Below are 14,980 nucleotides of genomic sequence, written 5' to 3'. Positions count from 1 at the left end.
ACCAGCTGGCTTTGTGTTTGTGGACTCCTCCCGTTGTGTGATGAAGTTCAGATGCGCGCCGTTGTTCCGTACGCGCGTCACCAGGGCACAGAGGAGCTTCCCGACGCGAGGGGTGGATGGAGAAATGTGCGGATCACGATCACGGGAGGCTTTGCATATGAGAGCACCCCCCCACCCCCCACCCTCCCCTCGCTTGACTGACGCCCTTCGACTTTTACAGGATATGCTGCCACCCTTTGTATGAACCGAGCTGCTTTGGATTCACAGATCCAGCCGCCGTGTTTCGCGTCTGTTTTCCAGCTGAAAAGCTCTCAGGGCGGCGTGGACCGTAGATAGCGGCTCGGTCCCTGGCGTTTATGTTGTAGTTAACTCAGACGAGGCTGAGTGCGTGGTTTTGTTTTTTGTTTTTTTTGTTTTGTTTTTTGATACAGGAAATGTTGGCATGGCCGCCTCGGGAGCACATAAGTGTCCGAAGAGCGAGAAGTTGGACGAGGCGCAGGCTTTGGCCAAGAGCTGCGCGGGGAGACCAGATTTCCTGCCTTGCGATGGACTCTCCATTTGCGCTACGCACAGTCACGGGAAGTGCTTCAAGCTGCACTGGTGCTGCCACTTGGGCTGGTGTCACTGTAAGTTTGTGGTTTATAAGCTGCTTTTATTTCAAAGAAATTATTCTCACTGTTACCGAAGGCGCTGCTGGCAAATATGCAGGATATTTTGTAGATATATGTCCATGTTTAGTCAAGACCACACAAGCACTAATGCCTTCGCTGACCAAAAATGGGCAGAATGTAGCTGATATGAACTCCATGTGTAAGTTCTATTTGATTAACAAGTTATAATGTGACACATATTATTTAAAGGTCGTGCATCAATCTGTTTTTTTTAGACGCGCCTGGGCAACATTTGATGCTCCAGTCGAAAATGATATTTCACGTTTGTTTGCTATACCGTCTACATTTTTTAAGCCTTACTGTATTCACTCCAATAATATCAGGACCAAACTTCATCATCAATTTATGTTTGATCGGAGTTAAACCTTCCAACAGACCCTCTTGCTGTATGAATAGTTTATGTCGTCTAGACAACGGAGGCTGAACAATTCATAAATTTCAGATTTACTACTGTTCAGCTCTGTTTTGTTTTTTTTTTAAACTGGTTTTTCAGGCTATGTGTAACTGATGTTTGACACAGTCTGATGACACAAACCTGAATCATCACTTTCATTTCTCTTTTAAGGAGAATTCTGTATTTTTCTTCTTTTTTTGATAAAAAGTCCCGTAAATTCAGTGTTCCCCACGGAGCTATAGCCTAATAGTTTACTTCTCTGTGCCGCTGCTGTCCCAAAACTACTGGAAGCACATCATTCTTTTATTAGATTGGCAGTGGGTGCTGTTAACACTCACTAGGGCAGTAGAATATGTATTAATCCTCTGCTGAAAATAGTTCCAGACTAAATCCACTATCTACTCTCGTTTTTGGTATTACGCTTTAACTGTGAAAATTCCTGAGCCACAGCTGTCTTTGTGACCCATTTTTAAAGATATATAGCAGGGAAAACTGTTGGAAGGGCTGAATGCGCCAATACTTTTTCATTTTTTTCCTCTAAAAAAATTTAATTTGTTGACAACAAGAAATGGAATATGACACCAGCCTGTAATATGTTGTGGCCACAATCCTCCTCACATGGTCGCACAGTATTGTGCACTCCAGCTGCTATTCTTCAGCCACAACACTGAACTCAGAAGCCTTGTAGTAATTTCATTTGTATTGACTATTACATTGACTGTAATGGGGATGAAGTACAGGGCTGCAGCTCCACTCACACATGCCCAGTTTTCTTTTTACTTTCTGCGTACGCCACACTCTTTATCTCCATTTGAACCTCTCCTGACCTGACACTTCGAGACCACCACAGAATCCCAATAGCCGTGGCTGAACCTGACAGGATGTCCCTCTCTTTGTGCTGCCCTAATTTATCCCCATCTCTGGCTGCCTAGAAAATCCTCAGATCAGTGTAAAACACAATCACCATCTACCCTGCACCAGTCAATCGGAGCTTATAGTGTACAACTGCACAAGTCACATTGTAATCTTTGCCGTGTAATCGTTGGATTTAGACGCCCGCCTCCATCCAGAATGAGCCGGGCGGTTTTGAAATATCAGATGTGGCAGAAAAATGATGAATTCTTTTCAGCGTTTGTTACAAGTCACGTACAATATTTATGACTCCATGCGAAGCCCATTTAGTGTTACATCATTTGTAAACATTCAGACTTGCTCCTCCTTTCTGTTTTGAAATATTCATCACACTTGCTGAAAGTGTGCCACAAAAGTGGACACAGAGCCCTTTCAGTCTTAATTCAGACTTGCTACTTTATAGCAGAAAGAACCAGGCATATCCTAGTGGAGCTTCTCACCTTCTCATGTCTTTCCACTGCAATTCAGAAGTTCCCCTTGCACCACAGTGAAAATAAACCAGCTAAGAATGCTGAATCAGGCAGAACCAGGGCACCTAGTGAGAGACGTGCACAGCACGCCTTTGCAAAGCCTCCCTGCTCGGCTCACGCCCTTCTTTCTAGAAAATCCATAATAAATCTGGATGAAAAAGCAGGAAATGTTGTAACAACCTTATCTCATCACGTTTTCATTTTGAATGCGCCTGCGACGGCCGCCTGGAGTATAAACTTGTTCTGAAGCTGATAATTGTGCATTCACCACAGGGAGTCTTGCTAGGCTGCCTTTTTAATTACATTTTTAATAGGTTCCCGGCAAAACAAATACAAAAGGTCACTGTGTATGAAGACTCGGCTCAGCACTAAAATTCACAAACTAAAATTATGTCCATTATCTCACCTGTAGAGCAGCATGGGATGATTACCTGTGACTTCATGCCTGGCTTCTTCTATTTTTATGTACTTGCTGCAAACTGAACATGTCCAGTTGTTCACCTTTCTTACAGTTTCAACACTCACAGGACTCACATCATGTCTGCAGGGTAGCACAGGAGAAATATGTTGGATGGTCTTCCAGTATTTTCCATTTAGTTTTTGAAACTTTTGGCAAAAAATTAAAATAAAATTGGGGGAAAGTAGAACTGGATGTAGGTGGAGGCAGTGTTCCCAGCTGGTGACAACATCAGTCCAAGCCTCTCATTAGCAGTAATTAGCTGTGTTTAGTGTCACCGCCAATATGTCATGTCTGATGAGAGCTTTTTGCTCACAGCAGCACTGAAACCACCTGGTCTGAATGCTTTTTTTTTTTTTTCGTCCTCTCACTTCTCTCACTTTATGCTTTAAGAACTGAATTACCAAGCAGAGCAATGAATTACTCATTAAGAAAGCCTAACAGAGTCTGTAATGAGTCCTGAACAGTCTTGTCAGTCTGCTTGTACTCTGCCAGGACTAATTTCAAACTTGTAGATACAAGAAAATGTGATCTTTCTGTCAGGCTCCCTCTGCAGTCTCATCCGTCTCATCTCATCGCAAGTATTTCTAAAGGGAAATACAGAGGTTTATTGGATATAGCCCTGCACTGTATTGACTGATGATGGTGACCACTTCAAAATTTACAGCAGTGCTGAAATTGTAAAAAGCTTCACCGGTTATAAAGGGATCAATACATTGTCAGCGCAGACCTGAGGGGATGTTTTTGATTGATTGTTCATGTTTGGGTCCCATAGCTCTTCAGTCGCTTTAAATGATGGTGTATCAGTGATGGAAGCAGAGCAGCGCAAAAGTTCTGCAAGTTTGAGCGTTTGTTTTAATGGATAGATTTAGATTTTCTCAAGTCTGTCTCGAAACCACATTCACTGTTTGTGTTACTGGCATCCCATAAGAATCACTGTCCTAGAAATCACAAAACATGTGTCCTTGCTTGATTAGTAAGAACTGATAGCCATGATGTCCACAGGATTCATCATTTCCACACTCATTTGTTGTCCATTCTGCTTTGCATTTTGCAAAGGGCTTCAAATTTCCTGCTCCTTCTTTGCATAAAATAGAGTTTTTGGCTACCTTATTCAAATCAGGGACCTCTGGAAATTCCTAAAGACTTTAAACTATCTGTTTTTGATCTAAAATGAAGAAGGATTCATAGATTTTCTCCCCTCAAATGTTTGCTAGAAACACAGTTTGACAAACTGTTTTGTTATATATATGGGAAAGTTTGGAAACTAGCCTCCATGCTGCTTTCGATTTTAATTACAGGAGCAGACAGCACTCAAGAGGCATTCGTCCAATCAGGTGCAGTTGGAGGCTCTAGAAGACAGAGCAGCTTTTACTTCTCTGTCTAATGGTTTTTCCATCAAGGTTCCAATGCTGGAAAGAAATGTGATCCCTTCCTTTAGACTGAAACTTGGAGCCAAACTTTAGAATACATATTTGCAGAGGAAAGCATTGACATGTCTTTTATTTTTTTTAAACTGATTCAAATTGCACTTTCAGGTGGCAGATTTGTTGTAATGTGCTTTGAAAGGGCAAGAAACAACCTCAGTTTTTTTTTTTTTTGGGGGGGGGGGGGGGGGGGGGGGGTCATATTTTGTCATGAAATCCAATATGCTTCCACACATTATTTTTCAGATGGTCATGATCATTAATTTTTGTTACATTCCTCTGATTTGTAAGACACAAGGGAAAAAACAATTGCCTTTTTCATTAACAAGATAGTTTGACAAGTCTATTGTAAATAATAAAATTACCAATAGCTGAAATTTGTTTAGCTCTTTCAGGTGCATTGATCATCCTGGCTCATTGTTTCTATAATGGCTTGCTGGAACAGTGAAGCATAGCAGAGCCCTGTTATTAGTTCCTATGGATTGTTCTGGGTCTGTAAATTGAAGCTGATTAATGGCCAGCAGGTGGTAACTCCCCTGGTTAGATTGTAAGGAAAATTACCCTACTACTCACTTGACCTACGACCTCAGTAAACACTTTCCTTATGATTTTATGGTCTCTAGAAACTAATATCTATGGTTTCACATCTTACCGATAACAACATGATGGTTACCTTATAAATTACAGTCTCCACCATCCCTTATTCTGTGTGTGGCACTTCACTAACAAAGGGAGTGACATCATGGTGGCTGTCTGCATCTTTTACATACAGTCTATGTTTTTTCCCGCTGTGACAACTCAAAATGTCTGCTATAACAATGGTGCATTTTACTCATTGGTCAGTGCAGCATCAATGGATCACTGTTGGTGTACACAGACTTCATAAGATCATTACAGATTGTTTAAAAGATCAATTCTTGGCCATTGTTGTCAGGAGTGAACAGGATCTCTTTTAATGGACAAAATGAGTCCTAAAAGGGCATTCCAGTAATTTTAAACATCAATGTGTGGTTATATATTTGGGAGAGCACTAATGTAGAGGTAAAAAAAAAATTGAAGTCTTTGTGGCTTGGAGAAGGCCTGAGTCAGTGCAGGCTGGGGGTGTGCAGTTGAAAAGAAGTGAGCTTGACAGACATCTGTAACCTGCTCCTTATAGCTGCATGTGGCTATATTATCTGCTACCTGCACAGCACACTTGAATCTCTAACCAAACTGTCATGGCTGCGCTGACCACAAAGAAGTATTCATGGAATTTAAAAAAAAAGTGTTAAAGGAGTGCAGTGCTAAATCAGTGGAGTACTCTTCAGTGGTGTACTGTTTTGTGTACACAGGGACACAGTCAAGAGTTTTTCATTATAGCTACAGACTAAACAGTGGATTTCCAAGTGGCTGCCTCTGGAGGTATGAAACAGGAAGCAGGAAAGGAGTTTCACATGATGCTGGGTCAGACCGTCCTCTTCCCTGAAACCTGAAACTTATGTTGTTTCCCCTTAGTGCAGGCCCTTTGTTGACCAGATTTAAACACAAAGAGCAGCAAATGCAGGAGCCCGTCGTATCTGCTGACCAACTGGGTGCAGCAGCTGATGAGGAATGATAACAATCTGCTAAAATAATTGTTTTTGTTCGGTGGGTTTTGCCAACATGCTGCTCTGAACTGGTATGTGGCATTCAGTAGGCTACAATAAAGCCTTTTGGCTTCAACTCAAACATGCAAAATATCAAACTGAGGGGGATGTTAATGACTCATTCTCTGCTGAAGCTTCGATACGAGCCAATATCGAAATGACATAATGTGTGTGTGATTCTGACTACATGTTGAGCTTGTCAACAATAATCCAGCTGCAGCCGGTAGGGTGGTGGAAGAGTTGAAATTTTTGCAGAGTGATATTGAAGGGAACTGATGGGCTGCAGGCAGCATTTTCCAGAGAATCTACCTCCTGTATTAAAACAGACTTTGCAGCCCTCGGCCAGCTACAGGCCCAAGAGAGAGGAGGCGTGCAAGATGGAGACGTGCAGTAGCAGAGGAGTACTCTGCTCCCTCCTCTGAGCAATCTGTATCTCCAAGGGATAAGCTGCTTGTTATTCCACTTCCTTATTAACCTCTTCAACTCTTGAACTTCACTGTAAATAACTTTACATCTTTACATACCACTCTTTATGTACTGATTCCAACACTTTATTTAGCTAAATAATCACCACAATAATCTAAAGATGTTTTTTTTGTTGTTGTATATATTCTAGATACTTTTCTCTTTGAGAAGGTTCATTCTCTGTTTTTAAATTCAAATAGCTGCTCTCATAATTAGAATTTTGTAATGAAAATCTGTTAATTCTTCATTGCCTTATTTACATCTCCTTTAGTTAATGACCTCATTTATATCCTAGATGCTGTTAATCAGTCCCCGATGAACTTGTTGCTTTTAGCCGGGTTTAATTGTAACGTGATGAAAAGCTTTTCAGTCGAGAAAAGAGTCATTCTCCCTTCACAAAGTGCAACATGGCCTGCGCCTGGTCGTCTGAGGTTGCTGTCAGTGGAAAACAGTGCGCCTGTGTTTGTGCCGAGAAGCTCCCATTCTTTGACACTGAAGGACTGAAACCATCTGACATTCACTGTTGATGCTACAGCTGTCTGTTTTTTTTATGCTGTCAATCTTCATTTGTAGCAGGACAAATTTCTTGTGGCATCAGGTTGTCTGTTTGGCTGGGTGTCTCCGAAACAACAAAATACACCACAAAACGGCAAAAAAGGACAAAAGATGTTTTCCCTCCCATTATTTTCAGGCAGATTTAGCTTTAAACCCTCCCTATTTAAGGATAACACAGCCATATTTTTTTTAATTCTCATCAAAATCCCCAACAAACAGCAAGGAGCTGATTGTATAAAGTTTTGCCCATGTAGCTAAGGCCTGTCTTGTTATTACTCCACTTCTCATTCTGTTGTCATGTAGAAACTGTTAAACACTCAGCGAGCAACAGTATTACGTGCCCACACACTCCTGTATTGTAGTTGCAAAATAAAAGTTTAATATTTCTGCTTTATCTCTCAATTAAAAATATCTTGCACCAGGTGTTTGTACAGCATATGGTGAATGTTGCTGATTGTCCTTTCTTTGTGGGGACATCTGGTCTTTGTTAGTATGGAAATACAAACATGCACAGAGCAGGGGCAGCATATGCAGAGGTCACCTAACAACTGACGTGTGACGTTGTCATGCGAGGGCTGCAGCACACTGGGCAACACATGGCTAGAGTACAACTCAATATCAATAAAGCTGCACAGACAGCCATTTGTCTGTAAGTTGGTATTGGTATTCAGTTCTCACTGAACAGTGTAGCTGGATGGAAATCACAATCCTACATTTCCTCATAAGTCTGGATTTGTTAAAGCTATTGTTATGTGTAATATTTATTTCGGTCAAAAGAGAAATGTAAGTTTTATCAATCGCACAGCATTTTAATCTCTAAGAAAACCCAAACACATTCTGTGAGTACTTTTCAGTTCCGGTTGATTGGTTTTATTCAGGGGTGGGATTGGTAATTTGTTTACCCACACAAATGAACTCATTTGTACGCCTCAAAATTGGTTCAATTTACTGCAGTTTCAAGCCAGTGGTCTCAGAAGACAAAAAAAAAAAAAAAATTAGTACGTGCGCAACATTGCCATTAATGCCACCATCCCGCCACTGACTGAATTTAACCGAGCTGTTGGTGTGCTGGATGCCAAGCACCATCTCTGATCTGATTGTTCTGACGGAAATCTGAGTTAGAAATCTGGATGGAGGTACTAAGATGTACTAAGATGTACTAAGTGTACTAAGATGAGGTGCTCCAACCTCATCTTAGTACCTCATACAGTGCCCACCCCCACACTGCCAGTAGTAGATCAGGCCTTTATGAATCAGGAGCATATCCATTTATCCACATCTGTCTCCTATTGAACATGCCTGAGATATGCTGGGTGAAAATGCTCATCAGAGGCAACCACAACCAATGACTGCACAGCTACAGGCTGCACTCGAGGAGAGCAGTTCCTCAATGACTGATCAAAACAACTGTGCAGTACATGTGCAGTTCTTGAATCACATTCAGAGGAGGCCAAACCTTGTATTAACCATCTTGTGTTTACAAGTATATACAAGATGTTTACAAGACAGTGTACTATTACAGTGTTGGTCTATACAATCTATTTAAAACACTAATTTCCATCTTTTTTTTTATAGCTATGTTGGACATTGGTACTTCAAATTGATACTTATACACTTTAAATAGAAGACAGGTGAAATATTTGGCTGAGTAATTTTAAACTAAAATTTCCCCGTGAAGTGTCCTTGCAAACATTTTATCTTTTATACTTTATCTCATATCATATGCTACTTTATATTTAAAAGTGTAATTACCAGCTAGATAAGCCCTGGATTTTGAAATAATCAGCGGACATTATCCACAGTTTTTTGAATGCAGTTTCCAGATCTGAAAAGTCATTTATGCCAATGTTGAATTAAAATAGATGACCTTGTGGTTGTTACTGTATGAGTGCGCAGTGTTTCCCAGTTCGATTAGCCCCTCACTCGTTGTGTCTGGCTTCAAAACACTAAGATGACTCGAGTTTTCACTGTTGGACTTTAATAAGCAATTCAACAAGTGATTCATTGAGGTTACAAGCTACGGTAAGCTAATGTATCGAATGCCCTGCCGATGTCGTTTCTTTTAAACCTTATTTTGAGTTTTTCTTTCTGTGTTCTTGACATTACTGACTTCATTTCTAAGTAAATGTCAGCTTGCGTTGAATGCTTCCTTCCTTGTGGAGTCCTTTGGGGGGTTTCCCAAAAATCTGGCCCAGCTCTTTCATTTATTTTAAGCATACAACCTGTTCTAAGGAACCGAGAAATCCAGAGAAAGTCTCATTTTTGTTCCTGTTTGTTTACGTGCTGGTAATTAAAGAATGATTAGAATGAGGACCATTTTTAAGCATTTGTATATGCATTATAATTGTTTACTAGCTTGCAACCTCCTCTTTATTGCATACAGTACACAGTCCCAGTATTAGAAAACAGAAACTTGTTTTTTCCCCCTACATAAAGATTCTCTTCTCATTTTTTGCCACATTATTGTAAGTGAGATTTATCACACATACCGTACTGTCCTCCGGGGCTCACAGAAACAGTGATATTTCTAAGAAAGTGCAGACACCTTGTAAATTTACAGACGTGCTGTGTTCCTTCTGCAGGGCTGCTGAGGACAACCAGTGTTGGTGTAGTGTTAGCTCCATATGTCTGTCTGTTTTGTTGTCTGACTGTGCATCTGCCTGTCTCCTAGTATTGCTCATGTTATTTGAAACTCCAGATGGATGAATGCAATTAGATGTAATATGCTAAAAAACAAAATGTCAACACATCTCCTTCTACAGCTTTAGCTCTCGTTTGTTGCTGCTTTCTAGTCTGCCTGAATGGGCTCATCTCAGTCTGAACATGGACCATTGAGTTTCTCTCATTAAGCAGAACAGCTACTCTATCCCGCTTTTGTCTGCAACAATATTAGCTCTTGTGTTTGATGTTAACAATATTTACAAAGTCTGCAGACATAAAGATTCAGCCACATCCTCTTTTAAACGCCTCAAATGCGTGGGTGATACAGTGTTGTTTAATTTAATAGTGAGGTGGTCACGTGAGTTACTCCACAACACTCTGTTAACATTGTGTGTGCTTTTTTTTTTTAAAAAAAAACTCTCTTCAGCATTGAAAACTCACTTTGTTCATTCATCAAAACAAAAGATGGCCTCCTCCCTAATTTGAAGCAGTTTGATGTTTTCAGTGTAGCCCAGGATAAGAGTTTGATTGAATGGAACCCGCCACCCACTAAAACAAAAGACAAGGACACACCATGAGAGGAAGTGATGCGTAGGCTTGTCATCTTCTGTAGTTTCTCTCTGTCTCTCCTGGGAGCCAGTTAAACACACATCTGAACTACAATATTCAGGCAGCACAGCTCAGAGTTGGAGGCGGTGGGCTGCAAACAATGAGTAATATCTGGTAGCAGTTATTTTGAACTATTACCAGCAGAACTTTAAATGGCATGGCTTAGAGTCTTAGAAAAAAAAAGTCTGTATAAATATAATCACTTTGCAGAAAAAATAGCACTTACTGGACGGAGGATCTATATGCAACACTTTTGTAATTACATTATGTCATGATTATTTTTTTAGCTGTAAATATTGTTGTACACCCAAACCCTGTTATTTGTTATATTTGAAGTATGAGTCTTTCATCAGTATTGAAGGGTCAGAAATGATTTCTGCTCTGCTCTCAATGGCCTAAAGTTTAAACCATATTTCATGCTGGTTGCTGTTTCATTGCAGGTGTTTGTGGGAAGAAAGGTATTTTTGACTTTGGCAGCATAAAATGCTTTGCTATGTCAAAATTGTCATGGCCGGGGAGGAACAGGCGAGGAATGGCTGACACGAAGGACTCCAGAAGTCAGCGTAACTTAAAAGGGATTTATTTAAGCAGGGGAAAAACAAATACAAAAATCTTGGAAGGGAGACGACGGGCAAACACAGGGAACACACGGGCACACAACATCAACGACGCGACAGAGAACAAATGAAAACTGAGGGCTTAAATACCACTGGGTAATCAGGGCAAGAGGAAACAGCAGGGAACAACAGGTGAGGCAAATGAAACTAATTACACAGGGGAAGCAAGCTGAACACAAAGCACAGGAAAACCAGACTGTCAAAATAAACAGGAAGTGACAAACCAAGGAACATACTGACTAAACACGGGGAACAGGCACAGACTCAGGACAGAGACGCAGACATATCACAACACTAGGAACACAAGACATCAACCTACTGGGAGGACACACTCAGGAAATAAACTAACACAAAACGCTGGGCCAACGGCCCAGGACATGACAAAAATTACTCCTAAGAATAGGAAGATGAATGGTTACAGTCATCTGACTGAAAAATTGTGCCTCCATTTAAGGCTAAGAGAAACATGTGTAACATATTATTATTATAAAACATAGATATACATGTACAAACTCTGCTATTGCCTTATATACCGTATTTCCATGTATGTTTGCGCATGTCAATAAATCAGTGCACCTATTTTCCCTTTTCCTAGCAAAATGTAAAGAAGTAGGGTTGCAAATACTGTATATATCTTCATATTTTGCAGAGCATATCAACATAAAGCTAAATTTAGTTTTTTTAATATTCTATAATGGCATTTAATTGCCTTTTAAGTAGACATGGTGAACGTTCAAACAGTGGTGTATTCCACAGGGCAACAGTAGCTGTGATTGACACGTGTTTCTTACTTTCTGATCATCATAATAAATCTATTCTTTCTCCTTTTAACCATCTCTTGTGGAAAACATGTAAGCCATCAACACACCATTTAGCTGTTGACTTTGTCTTTCTGTTGTCTGGTGTTTGGCAGGTAGTGTAGTGGGTTTGAAGAGTTTTTCTTTCTTTCATTTTTTTTTCCTGAAAACAGCTGCCTACTAATGAGATATGTAGATGAGAGAGGTGGGAGTAAACAGTGAAGTTGTGGGCCTGGAGACCAAACAATTAGCTCAAAAATGCTACAACACTCTTTAGAGTTGAGTGGTTAGGGGATAATTTTGTGTGGGTTTGTCACTCTGTGCAACAGCTCTGTCATACAAGTAGGCAGTAGAGTTGTTGTTGTAAAATACAAATGATGTAATTGCATTTATTTTTTTCTGTTTTTTTTTTTCCTCTTTAGGCAAATATGTGTACCAGCCATGACCAATGTGTGCCAGCTGCCCAGCACAACCGTGCCGCCTGTGGCTCAGAGTGCAGCAGCACCATGGACCTGTCTGTCTCTCTGGCTGAGCGCTTCCTGAAACTTGCCCCTGCTTTAAGTCCCCACCTCACCTGGAATCTCCCAAGTACTGCGTCATTGCGACCTGTTTGTGGATGACTACATTGTCAAACGCATCAATGGGAAGATGTGCTACGTGCAGCGCCCCCCGCCTCCTTTACCAGAGCCTCCTCGTCCACCTACCCCTCCCCCACCTGTTCCAGCTACACCTCCGATGCCACAAAATCCCAGCCAGGCTCAGCAGCCACCCAAACCGATGCCGTCAACCCAACACGAACCTGCACCCGTGCAGCAGGTCCAGCAAGTGTACGGTGAACACAAACATCCCTCACCAGTGGATAAGATAAAAGGCCCCAAAATGGACCACTGTTCTTCTCCATCCAGCTCCGAGGACTCTGGCATCAACGCACTTGGTCTCCACTATCTGGAGTCCTGTGAGGAGGAGAGCGAGGTGGAGGAGGATGACGAGTTGAGCACAGATGGAAACTCCAGCCCTGGGAGCCTCTGGGATCAGGATGACTGTTCTCTGCTCTCTCCGTCCAAGTCTATGATAGAGATCATCGAAAAGATTGAAACAACTGTGTAACCAACATGGCATTGACATGGAAATGATCTATGAGGAAGATCTACTGAGCAGAAGCTTATTATTGAGAATAACTCTCGAGGATTTATTATATATGGACCAGTAGGAAACAAACCCCTCTCTAACGCTTCAGCAGGGCTTCGCCGGGTTGTTTTGGGATGAAATTGTTTTCCTGCAGGTTGCCGAGGACTGCGCACTACAATCTCAACAGCCACTCCTCTGCCCACATCCTCTGCACGGATTGAATTTGCTGAACTTATTACAGTAAAGGCAGAAGCACAAGAATATCAAGTACATGCACAGTGGACCAAAAAGACCTCCTGTACATGGTTGTGTGGTGAAAAATCAAAAATACAAAAAGGATCTAGAGTAGGTGCACGTCAGAGGAAATAAGAAAACATGGGGGACACTTTTTGTGACACTTCTCTTTAGGTAAATATTACTGGAGCTAAATTATGTATGAACTAAGGTGGTATGAGTATGTTTCATGATGATAATGAGCAGTTAGGTAATTATTGTGGTCTCCAGTCGTCAGCCTGTCAGACTTTGGTCCAATTCAGCATTCGAGTGGCAGATAAGCATGCCATCCCTTGTTCTCTGGTCATTGGCTCCACCCACACACATTAGTAATTCCTACTCTTCAGCGTAATAACTACAAGGCCAGCTACCTCTCATGGGCCTAAAGCACATTGGCCTTTTAACCCCTTAATTACTCAGCTCTGAGCTGCTCAGAGCAGGCACACTTGCTTTTATCGCATTATTAAAAAGATTTGTGGCCCACAGTTTGTCTGCACTTTACTGACACCATCACGGGCAGGAGGGTAGGTAAGTCAGTGTTTGACAATCAAGGATTACAGAGAAGCACATTCCTATACTGAACCTGCCAGTGAGGACCAAGGATACCCTTATACCTTCTAAAAAGAATATCTCAGCCGTTACAGAAAATTCTTCTGACCACCTTTTCTGGTCAAGCTGAACTGAACACCAGTCCCGTTAAACAAAACACGACTTGCACTGACCTCCATTCGCAGCCAAGAAATTTAATAGCACAGATGCATCTCTGGCATAGCTGCAGTGACAGAAGTAGGAGGGAAGTGAACGAATAATGCTGAGGAAACATTTAATTTATAATCTTATATAATAATAATAATGATAACCCTACATTGTTAGTTTGGGGACTTTTGAGAGTGAAATGTCATGACGACCAAAAGGGGGGTTCTGGGGATGATGCTCATGTTAGACTAGTAGGTCACGTTTAAAAGAGATTACAGTGTGAGATAGGAAGCTGAATACCTGTTGTAATGTTGTGATTGACATAAGAAACGAGTAGCTCATTAGTCAGGTAGTAAAATGAAGCTAGGTGGGGTCTTTTATTTTAATGCTTAAAAAAGTTATTTTCTGGAGAGTTATCAGCAAAAATCACTACAGTTATCACAAATATTTATGGCTGCAATGTAATGAGCACTAGATGTTAAAATAAAAATAAAAAAGAAGTCATTTGCATGGCTGCATTCACTTGCAGAATTCCTCATGTCAAAATCCAATTAAAAAAAATGCTATCAATGAACAGAGAAACCCTGTATTAGTTATTAAAATAAGGTGTTTTATTCAGGGACAGCCCTTGACTTTACACTGAGCACAGTCCCTCTTAATGCAGTTTAAAAAAATGCGTTGCGTTCTTATTCTTGTTATATTATTATTTTCATATGAATAAATCTTAATGAAACTCACTTTTTTCTCTCCCGGTTCATCTGTTACGGACAGCGTGAACATCCTCTGTAAAAAGAAAATTGAAAGCTGTTTTGAAATGCACTCAATCGTCCTCCACACGACACACAGATGACTAATGTGCTCCAGAGTTGGAGTGGGTAAAAAAAAAAAAAAAAGAAAAGTAAAGTGAGAGATGCACTCAAATTTAGTCACTACTTCAGCTGTGGATGTCTGATCTGAAATGTCTTGAGGTATGTATCTTACATTCCTTCCTTTGAAAGCTTTAATTACTTCGTGCTGCACTGACACAGAAACTTTTTTGGGGGGGGAGCATCAGGAGAAGGTTGCAGTGGAAGACGTCAGACTGGACACAATTAAAAGATGATCTTTGCTTCAGCTTTATGTAACATAGAAAACACTGAGCTTTTTCCTGCTGATCCACACCAGCAATGGAGACAGAGCCCCCCCCATGTCCTCTGGGCCTCTGTCACAGACAGTCTTCTCCA

The 14,980-nt window shown here is 41.0% G+C and overlaps 1 protein-coding gene across 1 annotated transcript; it reads left to right on the top strand.

The window, feature by feature from the left end:
* Window positions 1–113: 113 nt before the first annotated feature.
* zgc:162707 (UPF0524 protein C3orf70 homolog B) lies at window positions 114–14,494 on the top strand. Its single transcript, XM_030758181.1, is given in 6 exon segments — window positions 114–626; window positions 11,990–12,002; window positions 12,083–12,153; window positions 12,156–12,212; window positions 12,215–12,259; window positions 12,262–14,494. Coding segments are annotated over 6 exon segments (876 nt in total). The 5' UTR covers window positions 114–442; the 3' UTR covers window positions 12,768–14,494.
* The last annotated feature ends 486 nt before the right edge of the window (window positions 14,495–14,980 follow it).

Source organism: Archocentrus centrarchus, chromosome 21 (assembly GCF_007364275.1).
Source record: "Archocentrus centrarchus isolate MPI-CPG fArcCen1 chromosome 21, fArcCen1, whole genome shotgun sequence".
Lineage (NCBI taxonomy): Eukaryota > Metazoa > Chordata > Actinopteri > Cichliformes > Cichlidae > Archocentrus > Archocentrus centrarchus.
Note: the sequence above shows the minus strand (reverse complement) of the source record. Positions and strands in the feature narration are given on the sequence as shown.